The sequence below is a fragment of the Oratosquilla oratoria genome, chromosome 31, assembly GCF_046742065.1.
Source record: "Oratosquilla oratoria isolate Oo_2021 chromosome 31, ASM4674206v1, whole genome shotgun sequence".
Taxonomy (NCBI): Eukaryota; Metazoa; Arthropoda; class Malacostraca; order Stomatopoda; family Squillidae; genus Oratosquilla; species Oratosquilla oratoria.
Window position 1 is genome coordinate 45161575 of NC_134807.1, and position 14261 is coordinate 45175835.

The 14261-nt window shown below is 38.1% G+C and overlaps 1 protein-coding gene across 4 annotated transcripts in view; it reads right to left on the minus strand.

Moving 5' to 3' along the window:
- LOC143041536 (uncharacterized) overlaps positions 1-14261 on the minus strand; it is a 127189-nt gene that overhangs the window by 77804 nt on the left and 35124 nt on the right. For all 4 annotated transcript variants that reach the window (XM_076213524.1, XM_076213526.1, XM_076213525.1 and 1 more), the window contains one exon: positions 8011-8169. In XM_076213524.1, coding sequence (XP_076069639.1) covers positions 8011-8169 — 159 coding nt within the window. The remainder of the gene's footprint in view (positions 1-8010; positions 8170-14261) is intronic.

Below are 14261 nucleotides of genomic sequence, written 5' to 3' on the forward strand. Positions count from 1 at the left end.
TACTCATGCTCAACTTTCTTCCTAAACATTGTATGAGTATTTGCTATCATCAACTCTCTTTCAAGACACATTTCCACCATCTACTTACCACTATAATTTTTTCCTGGAGTTCCACACTTTCCAACCACTCCTTCTATTGGTTTATTCCCTACCCTAGCATTAAGATCTTCTAATACAAATACATTGTTATTTTTCCCTAAACTTTCTATCCAAAAAGCCTCCCTTTCCTCTACATTCTTCTCACTATCAGGCCCATCTGCACTTACAAAAACCCACATCTCCCTTCCCAGTTTCACCTTCATCATCATTAACTTTGAAGAAACCTCCTTCCATTCCATCACATGCTTACCTATCTCTTCACTTACTAGTATAGCCACCCTTTCTCTCCCTCATCCTCTCTTCACTCCTGACACCCTCCTAACTACAGTTCCAAACTCAAACTCGCCCCTCCCTTTCAACTTTCAATGCCAACACATCCATCTTTCTTCTAACAAACATACTGCCTATCACTTCCCTTTTACTCTCATCTCTGATCTGAAGGGGTGCCCCATATAGACCCTAAATATCAGCTGCATGCTACTGAACAGCTTTCAACACCACAATAACATGCAGCCAATACCCCAGACGAGTTATCAACCTTTAATTATCAAACTCTAGTGTTAGATCCATCCTTGACTATGCTGTACAGTTTTGGTCTCTATCCTATAGAATGGACACCAATTCACTAGACTCAGTACAGAGGAGAATGACCAAAATGATACATGGCCTCAGAAAATTACCTTACGAAGAGAGGCTTAGACACTTTAACTTACACTCTCTGGAAAGACACAGAGTGTGGGGTGATCTAACACAGGTGTTCAAGTGGATCAAAGATTTTAACAAGGGTGATGCAAACATACATACATAAACCAAGGCTTTTTCCCCCTTACAAGGTAGGTGGCCAAAAAGTAAAAGGCATAAAATCATTCCCACCCATTCCATCTCTGAATACACTCCACACCCTTCCACCCTCCCTCTCATCTTAGCACCTCCTAAATGACGGGTCATCCCTGCACCTTGTCTACTGCCCTGGGTCAGAAGCAGTGTCGCAAGACACAGCACATCCACAGCAAGGTCGCTTCATTAAATCGGTGAACACCCTCTCCGTCTCCCCATGCATAAAGGAGAAGACGGGGAGAAATCCTTTCGGGCTGCATCAAAATTTGCTCACACAATTCTCCATTCGCCCCTGTCTTCTGTCCTCTCTCGTCCTTCCTCAACAGACATTCCCCTCTTCCCCAAAGCCCCCTTCACCCCATCCATCCACCTCATCCTAGGACATCCCTTCATGTTCACTCCCTCCACATCTGCCTTCCATACCTCTTTTACTAGTCTTTCTTCACTCATTCTTTCCATGTGTTAAAACCATCCTAATACTCTTTCATCAACCCTATCTCCCAGCCCCCTTTCCACCCCTGTTCTCCTCCTCACTTCCTCATTTCTCACTCTATCCAGCCTAGTAACCCCCATCATACTTCTCAGACACCTCATCTCAAACATATTCAAAGGATTACAAAGGCAGAGCATGCCGACAGGAGACCTTTTGGTCCATATCTAGATCGGATGCAAAAAAAATATATATAATAATAAAACAATAAATAAAAACTATAATAATGTAAATAACAAATAAAATACATAAATAAATGCATAGGTATAGTTAAATAATAAACAAACAGGTAAATAGTAAATAACAATAAATTGACATATAACTAATAATAAATGAAAATCAGACAGACAAATGATAAAATAAAAACAAATAATATAAAATAAATTATAATCATTACAGCATCTTGCTTTTATCTAAATGATTCTTAAAGCTTTGAACTGAACTACATTGCACTACCTGTGCAGGAAGTTTATTCCATTCATTAACTACACAGTTGGCAAAGTTGTTTCTACCTACTTCTAAATTGAATCTATTTCCGGACAGTTTGAGACCATTGTTTCTTGTCTGATTCTCATTCAATGTGAAAATTTGGTCACTTTTGATGTCAATTCCCTTTAAAATCTTTAAGACCTGTATCAAGTCACCTCTGAGTCTACGCTTTTTTAAGGAAAACAGACTCATATGTTTTAGTCGATTTTTGTATGATTTATTTTTGATATTTGGAATCAGTTTTGTGGCTCGCCGTTGTACTTTTTCCAGTCTGTCAATGTCTTTAATGAGATTCGGTGACCACATGGAAACAGCATATTCCAAATGTGGACGAACTAACGATTTATATAGCTTGTTAATGAGTGATGGACTTTTGAAATCAAAAGATCGCGCAATCAGTCCTAGAATCTTATTTGCTTTCTCAGAGGCTGAATACATTGCTTGGATGATTTGAGGTCATTACTGATATTTACGCCGAGATCTTTTTCACTATCCACTTTTGTTAACGAATTTCCAAATAACTTGTAATTGTACTTACTATTATTTTTACCTATATGCATTACCATACATTTACTTATGTTAAATTTCATTAGCCACTTTTCAGACCATTGCTGTAATTTATCTAAATCTTCTTGAATATCTAATTGGTTTGAGTGATCATCTGCCACTCCGCACAGTTTTGTATCATCAGCAAACTTGGCAACAGTTGACTTTAGTCCATGGTCTATATCATTTATATATACTATGAATAGAAGTGGCCCAAGAACAGAACCCTGAGGAACTCCACTTGTAACATTTTTTCATCTAGAAGTTTTTCCATTTAAAACAACTCTCTGTTTTCGATCATTCAACCAATTACTAGCCCAACCTAATAGGCTACCACTTATTCCGTGTAAAGCTAATTTAGTAAGTAGTCTTTCGTGTGGGACGGTATCAAAAGCTTTAGAAAAGTCTAGATATATTAAATCTATATTGTTTCTTTTGTCATTATTCAAGATAACTGTGTTGTAGAATTCGAGTTAGTTAGTCACACAAGAACGTTTCCGTCTGAAACCATGCTGGCTATAATTTATCAAACGGTTACTTTCTAAATGATGTTCGATAGCATCTCTGATGATAGTTTCCATTATTTTTCCTTCGACTGAAGTCAAACTTATAGGCCTATAGTTATTTGGTTTCTTTTTGTCACCTTTTTTGAATATGGGAGTAACGTTAGCTAGCTTCCATTCTCTTGGGACATCTCCAGATATGATGGATTTCTTGAAAATAATTTCTAATGGAACAATCTCATTTTTCATTTCCTTTAAGATTCTTGGATGCCAACCGTCAAGCCCTGGTGTTTTATTAACTTTCAGTTTGTCTATACACCTTTTAATTTATTCTTTTGTTATATTTATCGTAGTAAGTTTACCCTAGACTTTCCACAGGTTTCAGTTTGGAGTTCACTTTGAGGTGTTTCGTTTACGAATACCGAGCTAAAAGAATTGTTTAAGATATTACACATTCCTTCATTTGAATATTCAAGTTGACCATCAGCAGATAATAGTGGACCAATGTGATTCCTAACAACCTTTTTATCTCTAATGTAACTATAGAATTCTTTGGGATTCTCTTTGGATTTATCAGCGATGTTCATTTCGTATTGTTGTTTTCTTTTTCTTATTGTCTTTTTTAAATCTCTCTGTATTGATACATAACTTTCATAGTCATTAGATGCACCCGAGCACTTATATTTCTTATAAGCCTGTCTCTTTTTAGCAATACTTTTTTTCAGTCTTTGTCGAGCCACTTTGGGCGAGCCTGATTTGGGGGACGTCTGTCCTTAAATGGAATGTAAGTTTGAATCATCTTAGTGAGCGTATTTTGAAATATTTCCCACATCTGATCTACAGGTCTTTCGTTTAATTTTGCCTCCCAATCTGTAAGCTGAAGCTCCTGACGTAGTCCTATGAACTGAGCTTTACTGAAATTGGGTATTTTAGAAACACAAGTATCTATTCTAAAATTGTTTCGGAGTTTGAATCTAAGTTGTGATTGCTATTTGCAACAGATTCACCGACTTCTACATCAGTTACCATGTTTTCGCGGCTAGTGATCAATAGATCGAGTAAGTTTCCATATCTTGTGGGCTCTTTTACATGCTGAAATAAGTAATTGTCACCAAGAAAATCAATCAAGCGACTACCTATATGGCCATGTTCAAGGGTCATCCAATCAATGTCAGTAAAATTGAAATCACACATTATCAATAAATCCCGGTTGCAGAAACTAGACAGTTCTTCCTCTCTTATGTTCCATGTTTCTGCCCCATACAGTGCTGTTGGCACAATCACTCCTTCATATAGTCTCCTCTTAGCATCCATTCGCAAATGTCTATTCCTCATTACACTTTTTAATACACCAAGGCATTTACTCGCTTCTCTCAATCTACATTCTACCTCCACCTTTACTCCACCTTTTCCTGCCACATTTGCACCCAAGTATCTAAAAATATCCACTTCCTCCAGTCGCTCTCCCTTAATGCTCACTTCCAGACTACTGCCACTTTCACCCCTTGTACATATCATCACCTTACTTTTACCCACATTTATCTTCAGTTTTCTTCTATCACACACTCTCCCAAACTCTGTCACCAACTTCCTCAATCCTTCCTCCAATCCTGTCACAAGCGCAGTGTCGTCAGCAAACAACAGTTGGCTCACTTCCCACTTTTCTCCATTTTCTTTAACCATCTCCAATCCCTGACCCACTACCCTTACATTTACCTCTCGCACTACCCCATCCATGTATAAGTTGAACAGCCAGGGTGACATAACGCATCCTTGACGAAGTCCCACCTTTACCTCGAACCACTCACTCTCTCCATTTCTAATCCTCACACAAGCTCTACTACTCTCATAAAAACTCTTGAAAGCTCCTAGAAGCTTTCCTCCTATCCCGTATATCCGCAAAATCTCCCAAAGTGCCTTTCTGTCTACCCTGTCATAAGCCTTTTCTAGGTCCATAAAGGCCCAAAAAACATCCTTCCCCTTTCCTATAGCTTTCTCACATATGTCTTACCATAAAAATCTGATCTACACAACCTCTACCCGTCTTAAATCCACACTGTTCCTCACCAATTACTCCTGTTCCTATCCTAATCCTCTCAATCAAGATCCTCCCATAAGCCTTCCCAACTACACTTAACAAGCTAATCCCTCTGAAACTACTACATTCACATTTGTCCCCTTTTTTCTTTTAAAGTGGAACTATACAGGCACTCCTCAAGTCCTCCGGCACTCTACCCTCTCCCCAGCGAACATTAAATAATCTCACCAGCCAGTCCACCATCACTGTACCTCCCTTTTTTAGACATTCTGCAGGGCATCCATCCAGACCAGGTGCCTTACCTGCTTTCATCATCTTAACAACTGCCTTCACTTCATCCTCCCTTATTTCTCCTCCATTTTCCTCACTCATCACTCTCATTTTCTTCGCATTTCCCACTGCAGCTATCTTTCCCTCCCTATCATCCTTCACATTTAGTAACTCCCTAAAATATTCTGTCCATCTTCCCCTTACTGCCTTCTCTTCCATTATCATCTCTCCATCTGCACCTTTTACCTTTTCTTCTTTACTTGATTTGCCTCCTCTTCCTCTCTTAATTTCTTTCCAAAACATCTTTTTATTACTTTCAAAATTTTCTGTCATACTCTTACCCCACTTCACATCTGCTCTCCTCTTTGCCTCCTTTACCTTTTGCTTGACTTCTCTTTTCTTTTCTTTGTACTTCTCATATGACTCCCTCGTCCTATTTTGTAATCAATCTGTGAAAGCTCGCTTCTTCTCTACTACAACCTTCTTTATTTCCTCATCCCACCATTCACTACCCTTCCTTCTATTTCCTCCTGTCCTTCTTGTTCCACACACCATTTTTGCACACTTTGTGACTCCCTCCTTGAACCATCCCCATTCCTCCTCCACACCTACCTCTACTCTATCCTTCACTCCCTCCCACTCCTCCTTTCAGCTTCTTCTTGTACTCCTTCTCCTTTTCCTTTTCATTTAACGAGTTCACTCTAAACACCTCCCTACCTTTTGTCCCTTTCCTCTTCCTCCATCTATCCTCCATTCTCAACTTACCTTCCACCAAAAAATTATCTGATATTCCCCCACTCTCTCCCCTTAGCACATGTACATCCTTAACTCTTCCTATCATAGTCCTATTTACCACTACATAGTCCATTAACGCTCTATCTACCACCCTTCCATCCACCACCCTCTCCCATGTGTACTTATGCTTTTCTTCCAAAACACTGTATTTGTTATCATCAACTCTCTTTCTAGACACATTTCCACCATCAACTCTCCACTATGATTCTTTCCCAACCACTCCATCAATTGGATCATTTCCTACCCCATCAAGGTCTCCCAGTACTATTACATTGCTATTTCTCCCTAAATCCTCTATACACTCATTTAAATCTATCCAAAAAGCCTCCCATTCTTCTACGCTCTTCTCACTACCAGGCCCATATGCACTTACAAAAACCCACATCTCCTTTCCCAGTTTCACCTTCATCCACATTATCCTTGAGGAAACCTTCTTCCACTCCACTACACGTTTACTTATCTCTTCACTTACTAGAATAGCCACCCCTTCCCTCCCTCGCCCTCTCTTCACTCCCGATAACCTCCCACTTGCACTCCCAAACTTATACTCGCCCTTCCCTTTCAGCTTAGTTTCACTCAAAGCCAACACATCCATCTTTCTTCTCACAAACATACTACCTATCTCTTCCCTTTTACTCTCATATATACCACATCCTCGAACATTAAAAGACCCAAACCTTAGGGTGCTGGTCGGAAAACTTCCAGACCCTCTTATGCCTTTGCTTTTTCTTTTAGGATTGTCCCCTTTGGGGCTACAAGGAGATGGAAGCCTAGTCCCAATCCTCGTTCCTTTCTTCTCGCCTCTTATGATCCAAGTGGAATTACTTGGTGGTAGTATTCTTTTCCCCCACCACAAAGTCATCATATTATGACAACAGGGCAGGGGTCACAGTAATGGATTTAAATTGGACAAATTTTGATTTAACCTCTTCAGTACGGGCCAAAATCTCCCGGGCAGCATTAGCTGTCAGACGTACGATGTGTCGTAATAATACTCGCATCATAAAATATAGTCACCGCTTATATCGATCGTTCTCTTTCACCCGTGAATTTTGATAACCATAGAAAATGTGATGAAGACAGTTTAGAGAGTGTGTCATTATGCAGGGGCAACTACAATAAATATAATCAAGACACTGATATGGCAGCCTCGCGTATCCACTTGCTCCTCATGCCGCCTACGTATGCGGCACTGTATGGAAGGGGTTAAGAAGGAAATAGGCAAGAACTGGTTTACTAATAGGGTGGTCAACAAATGGAATAGATTGAGTAACCATGTAGTGAGCACTGAAAATATTGGTGGTTTTAAGAAATGGTTAAACAACTTTATGGATGGGGATGACAGGTGGCAATGGACATGGAACTACCTAGTGTAGGCCTTATGGTCTCGTGTAGTCTCCTTCATTTTTATGTTATGTTAAAATCCTTCATATCTATGGCTATATACCAAAAGACTTCTACCCCTTCATAAGGGAGGTATCCAGCTAAGTTAAGAGCCCAACTTTCACCCACCCCTTTTATTCTAATTCCTTGTGGACGAAGCCTGGCCAGAGAAATATCCCTGATGCAATCACCACACACAGCAAGAAGACATCCTACATTGACCTATTCTCATCTTACCAAGACAACTACACATTACCTATTCTTTAAGTGATTTGTGGGCCAATCCCATAGCTGTTGCCAGTTATTTGGGAGTCAAGGATCTTCGGAGAGAGAGACCTGGGACAACAGATTGATGTCTATCTTGTCCACTGACCTCATGAGGTTTATTTTTATTCTCTGAATAATACAGAAATACACATCTATACACCAAGAAGCTCTTTCCCCTTTATAACTGAAGTGGTTGAGTCAAAGCATACACTAACCTTACACCCATCCAAATACTCAAATCGTTTTTCTTTTGATTGATATATCTAAAATAAATCTACCAATGATACACTTACCTTGTTAAATTGTACTGAAATATCTTCATGTTGTTTAACTTGTTTGGTTAACAACTTTGCCTTTTCTTCAAGGTTTCCCTTCTCTTCAACTACTTGTCCAAGACGCCCCATCAATTCACATTTTTCACTGCTTTCTTTCTTCATCTTTGTTTCCAAAACCTATAAGGAAGTTCAAATATACATTTAAGTAGTGTAATGAGGAATAGACATTTAGGAATGGATGCAAAGAGGAGACTGTATGAAGGAGTGATTGTGCCAACAGCACTGTATGGGGCAGAAACGTGGAACATAAGAGAAGAAGAGAGAAGGAGTTTGAATGTGTTTGAGATGAGGTGTCTGAGAAGTATGGTGGGGGTTACTAGGCTGGATAGAGTGAGAAATGAGGAGGTGAGGAGAACAGGGGTGAAAAAGGAGCTGGGAGATAGGGTTGATGAAAGAATATTAGGATGGTTTGGACACATGGAAAGAATGAGTGAAGAAAGACTAGTAAAAGAGGTATGGAAGGCAGATGTGGAGGGAGTGAACATGAAGGGACGTCCTAGGATGAGGTGGATGGATGGGGTGAAGGGGGCTTTGGGGAAGAGGGGAATGTCTGTTGAGGAAGGAAGGGAGAGGACGGAAGACAGAGGTGAGTGGAGAATGGTTGTATATGGATGATGTTGTGATTGCATGAGGAGGAATGGGCGGGGGTGGGGGGTGAGGTAGTATGTGTGAGCAAATTTTGACGCAGCCCGAAGGGATTTCTCCCCGTCCCCTCCTTATATGCAAGGGGGGACGGAGAGAGTGGTCGCCGATTAAATGAAGCGGCCTTGCTGTGGATGTGCTGTGTCTTGCGACACTGCATCTGACCCAGGGCGGTGGGCAAGGTGCAGGGACCCGTCATCCAGGAGGTGCTCAGATGAGAGGGAGGGTGGGAGGGGTGTGGAGTGTTTTTAGGGATGAAATGGGTGGGAGTGTTTTTATGTCTTTCCCTTTTTGGCTACCTCCCTTGTAAGGGGGAAAAAGCCTTGGTATATGTATGTATGTATGTATGTGCATGCATGTATTTACCTAGTTGTATTTTACGGGACGGGAGCTATGCTCGTTGTGACCCATTTTCGTATCTTTCCATGTCCAGTTTAGATTTTAACTCGTGTATAGTTCTGGCATTTACTGTTTCACTGTGTGTGTGTGTACTTACCTAGTTGTATTTTACGGGATGAGAGCTATCTCTCCACATCCAGTTTGTTCTTAAAAATGTGTATAGTTCTGGCATTCACTGTTTCTCTGTTCATATTGTTCCAAACACTGATCACTCTATGTGGGAAGCTATTTTTTTTTCAGGTCTCTTCTGTAACTGTCTTTAGTTTCTTTTCATGTCTTGTTTCTCTTCTGTCCCACTTTAATAAGTCGTCTCTATTGAGAACTTCCATCCCTTTCATAATTCTGAAAATGGTCAACAAATCGCCTCTTTCCCTTCTCTGTTCTAGTGTTGACAACTGTAATTTCTCCAATCTTTGTTCATATGTCAGATTTTACAGTGTAGGTGCCATTTTTGTTGCTGCTCTTTGGATTCTTTCTAACTTTCTTATGTTATTTTTTTGTGCTAGGTGCCCACTTTGATACAGCATATTCTAATTTCGGTCTTATCAGCGTAACAACTATTTTTTTAACCATCTCCTCATCTATGTAGTCGAGGGCCACTTTCATTGATCTGAAGTTGTAAGTCCCTCCAAATAATTTTTTTCACATATTTGTCAGGTATCAAGTCACTTGAGATGATTACTCCTAAGTCCCTTTCTGAATTTATTTTATTTCTTTGTTTCCAGTTTTATATTGTCCCGAAACTCTATACTTTTTCCAAATTCCATTATGCTACATTTTTTAATGTTTAAGTTCTTCTCATATCTCCGACTCCATTCTCATATTTCATTCAGGTCATCTTGCAGCGATCTGCAATCTTCTTCAGTTCTTACTCTCTTGAGTGTGAGTGTGTGAGTGTGTATTTACCTAGTTGTATTTACTTAGTTGTATTTTACGGGAAGGGGAGCTATGCTCGTGGTGTCCCGTCTTCATATCTCATCTTATCTAAACTATTTTTAAATTCATGTATTGTTTTTGCACATACCACTTTCTCATCTAACTTGTTCCAACTGTCTATTACTCTGTGAGGAAAGCTGTTCTTTTTCACATCTCTTCTATAGCTGTCTTTCTTGATTTTCTTTCCGTGCCCTCTTGTATTTCTATCATCCCATTTTGTCAGATTCTCTCTATTAATAATTTCTATGCCTTTCATGATTCTGTAAATAGCTATCAAATCTCCTCTCTCTCTTCTTTGCTCTAGTGTCTGTAGTTCAAGTTTTGCTAGTCTCTCTTCATATGATAGTTTTGAGAGTATTGGTGCCAATTTTGTAATTGCTCTTTGTATTCTTTAAAAAAAAAAAATTATACATTTTTTTGTACTTGGTGACCACATCATTGCTGCATATTCCAATCTTGGTCTTATCAGGGTGATTACAATTTTCTTCACCATTTCTTCATCCAGGTATGTAAATGCCACTTTGATTGTTCTTATCAAATTATAAGTTTCTCCAAATATCTTATTTATATGTTTCTCAGGTGACATATTATTCATAACAATGTCTCCAGGTCCTTCTCATTTTCTACTTTTTTTATTCCTTCTTCTCCCAATTTATATGATGCTGTTATTCTGTTTTTGCTTTTTCCAAATTCCATTATACTACACTTTTTAGTGTTGAACTCCATCTCCCACTTCCTACTCCATTCCCATACTTTATTTAGATCACTCTGTAGTGACTCACAATCTTCTTCCGTGTTCACTTTTTTTAATAGTTTTGCATCATCTGCAAAGAAGCTCATATAACTTTCAATTTCTTCATCCATATCATTAATATATATAGCAAACATTATTGGGGCCAGAACTGTTCCTTGTGGAACACCGCTTATTACGTCATCCCATTTTGAGTGTTTGTCTCTCATCTACTCTCATTTTTCTTTCTTGCAAAAAGTCTTCCATCCATTTAAGCAGTTTGCCCTGTATTCCTCCTTCAGTTTCTAATTTCTTAAGCAACTTCTTATGTGGTACTTTGTCAAAAGCTTTTTTTTAGGTCTAGAAATGCACAATCAGCCCATCCATCTCTTTCTTGTATTATATCTATTAGCCTTGAATGGATACATATTAAATTAGTGACACATGATCGTCCTTGTTTGAATCCAAATTGCCTTGGATTTAGCACATTGTTTTTTCTAAATATTTTACCCATTTACTTTTGATAATTCTTTCACAAATTTTTGCTATTGTACTTGTTAGAGAGACTGGTCTATAGTTGGTAGGGTCTTCTTTATTTCCCCCTTTATATATAGGTACTATATTTGCTTTTTTCCAATCTTCTGGAACTTTTCCTTCTTTCAAGGAACTATTTATTATGCTATGTATTTTGTCTGCCCGTTCATTTCTGCATTCTTTCAAAATCCAGTTTGCTATTTCATCTGGTCCATGTGATTTTCTAACATCAAGATTACTCAAGTGTTTCATTATTTCATTCTTTGTTACTTCTATTTCTTTCATAGGGGGGACTTTCTCTTTCCATTCGATCTCTTCCGGTTGTATATTCTCCCTTGTAAACACTGATTTTAAATGCTTGTTCATATTTTCTGCCATTTCTATTTCCTCTGTGTATTCAACTCCTCCTTGTCTTAATTTCTCCAAATCTTGTTTGTTTTTCAGTTTGTTGTTTACAAATCTGTAGAATAGTTTTGGTTGATCTTTACATTTTTCTATGACATCTTTTTCATATTTTCTCTTTTCCTCTCTGCACGCTTGTACATCTTCATTTCTATAACAAGTATATATTTTCCATTTTTCAGGTCTTTTGCATTTCTTACATTTGGTCCAAGCTTTGTCTTTTTTGTCTTTTAACTCCCTACAACTTTTGTTGTACCAGCACTTAACATATTCTTTTTCTTGTTTTTGTCTTGGGACATACTTTTCCACTCCTTTTTTATAGATTTTTGTCAAAATATTCCATTTCTCTTCTACTGTTGTATCTTTGTGTATTCTTTCCCAGTTTTCTTTTTAAAAGAATTATCTTATTTTATATATAAAAAAAAAAAAAAAAAAAAAAAAAAAAAAAAAAAATCATACATCAATCTTCCTTTTCTATATTGTTCATTTCTTTTCATGTATTTATTCTCATTTAGTTCTAGTTCTATCAATATGTGGTCACTTTTACTTATTGGTGCCTGGTATTCTACCTTTTCCATTATTTCAGGTTCTGATGTGATTATTAGGTCTAGTCTCGATGGTTCTTCATTTCTATACCTTGTGTTCTCTTGAATCCATTGCGTCATTGTGTAGTCAATAATCATCTCAAGTAGAACACTTCCCCATGAATCTTCTCCACCCTTTACGGTCATCTCTTCCCAGCAGATTTCTTTGCTATTAAAGTCGCCCATCATAACTATTCTTCCTCCATCTTCCATTATCTTGTTTAATGTTATTCTTGTGTCTTCTAACATACTTTTATGTTCACTCTCTTCCCACGAGGCTGTTTTTGGGGGCACATAGATTATTACAAACTTTCTGCTCTTCTTATCTCTGTCTTCTACTTCTATCATAATCATCTCTATTCTTTCCATATGTGACACTCTTCACGTTTATATCCTTCTTAGTCAGGAACATAACTCCACCCCCTTGTTTTATCTCTCTGTTTCTAATCCAATAATTATATGCATTGTGTCCTATGCTGTTGGGTGGTAGTGGACCTTTTAATTTTGTCTCTACAATTCCCATTATGTCCGGTACTTTTTCCTTCAGATACTCGTTCAGTTCATTCAGTCCTGTTATTAATCCATCTATATTTGTGTAGGACACTCTTAACTTTCTGTTAATTCCATTGTATTCTGTTTCTTTTTTGTTTCTCTCTGTTAGGGTCCATTTTCTCAATTTCATATTCACTACTCTCCAGTAGAATTCTGTTTTTCTGACTCCGTTCTGGTCTCGTTTTTTTTTCTTTAGCTTCTTTCCTTTTCATTTTTTCTTTCCCTCTTTCCTCTTCATTCATTTCTCTTTTTATCCATACCTTTTTATATTGTTCACTTGCTGCTAACTCCTCTGTTTTTGCTAAGATATTCTCTGCTGTTGTTTGTGACCTGAATTTAATCTTAATTGGTCTGGTCTTATCTGTACTATATTTTCCGAGCCTAAACATCTCTTCAATTTGTTTCATTATTTCAGGTTCATCTTCCTGAACTAATTCTAGTAAACTGCTTACTTTTTCTTTTTCCTCACTGATTCTTGAAGTTCTATCTAGGTTATGTTTCTCTTCCATTCCCAATATAATTATACATTTCTTTTTATCTGCTAAGTCTCTTACTATATTCTCCTTCTGTCTCATCACTTTGATAACTGAGTCTTCAGTTTGTTCTTTCATTTGCTGTTTAATTATGTCAGTAAATGCAACTTTACTGTTTTCCTGGATTTTTTTCCAACCCTGTGCTTCTTTTGCTATGGCCTCTTTATTGTCTTTATTATCTCTTTAATTCTTCATTCTCCTCTTTTACTTCTTTTAACTGTCTTTTTAATTCTTCTATTTCATTAGTTAAATTTTAGTTCACCTTCTCTAATTCTTCCAATCTTTCAACTCTGCGCAATATTCGTTACGTTGCCGAACCTGTCTTCCCAATGTTCGATCATCTTATCAAGTTTCTCCTCTAGTCTTGTCAATCGGGGGAGGTTGGTATCCCCCCCACCCTCATTAAATCCCTGGAATTATCCTCGCCTTCCATTGTGCTGCTCTTATCTATATTTCTAATCTTTACATTTTTGTTAATCTCATCACCAAAATCATCGGTCCTCCGTTTGTTTACAAGACGTTTGGCCTCTTGGACCAAGTCTTCCCCTTCCTCATTTCCTTCCATTTCCCTCAGTAATCCCTCCCCTTCTCCTTTTCCCTCACTTTCCCATGACACCACAAGTTATCCCCTTCCCTGTAAATACAATACAGGGGTCCACGAAAATTTCACTTTTTCTTCAGAACTCTAATCCTCGCCGTCCATCTGACAAAAGTGTGTGTGTGTATGTGTATTTATCTAGTTGTATTTTACGGGACGAGAGCTATGCTCATAGTGACCCGTTTTCGTATCTCTCCACATCCACTTTATTCTTAAAATCGTGTATACTTTTGGCACTCACTGTTTCTCTGTTTAGTTTGTTCCAGACATTAATCACTCTATGTGGGAAGTTATTCTTT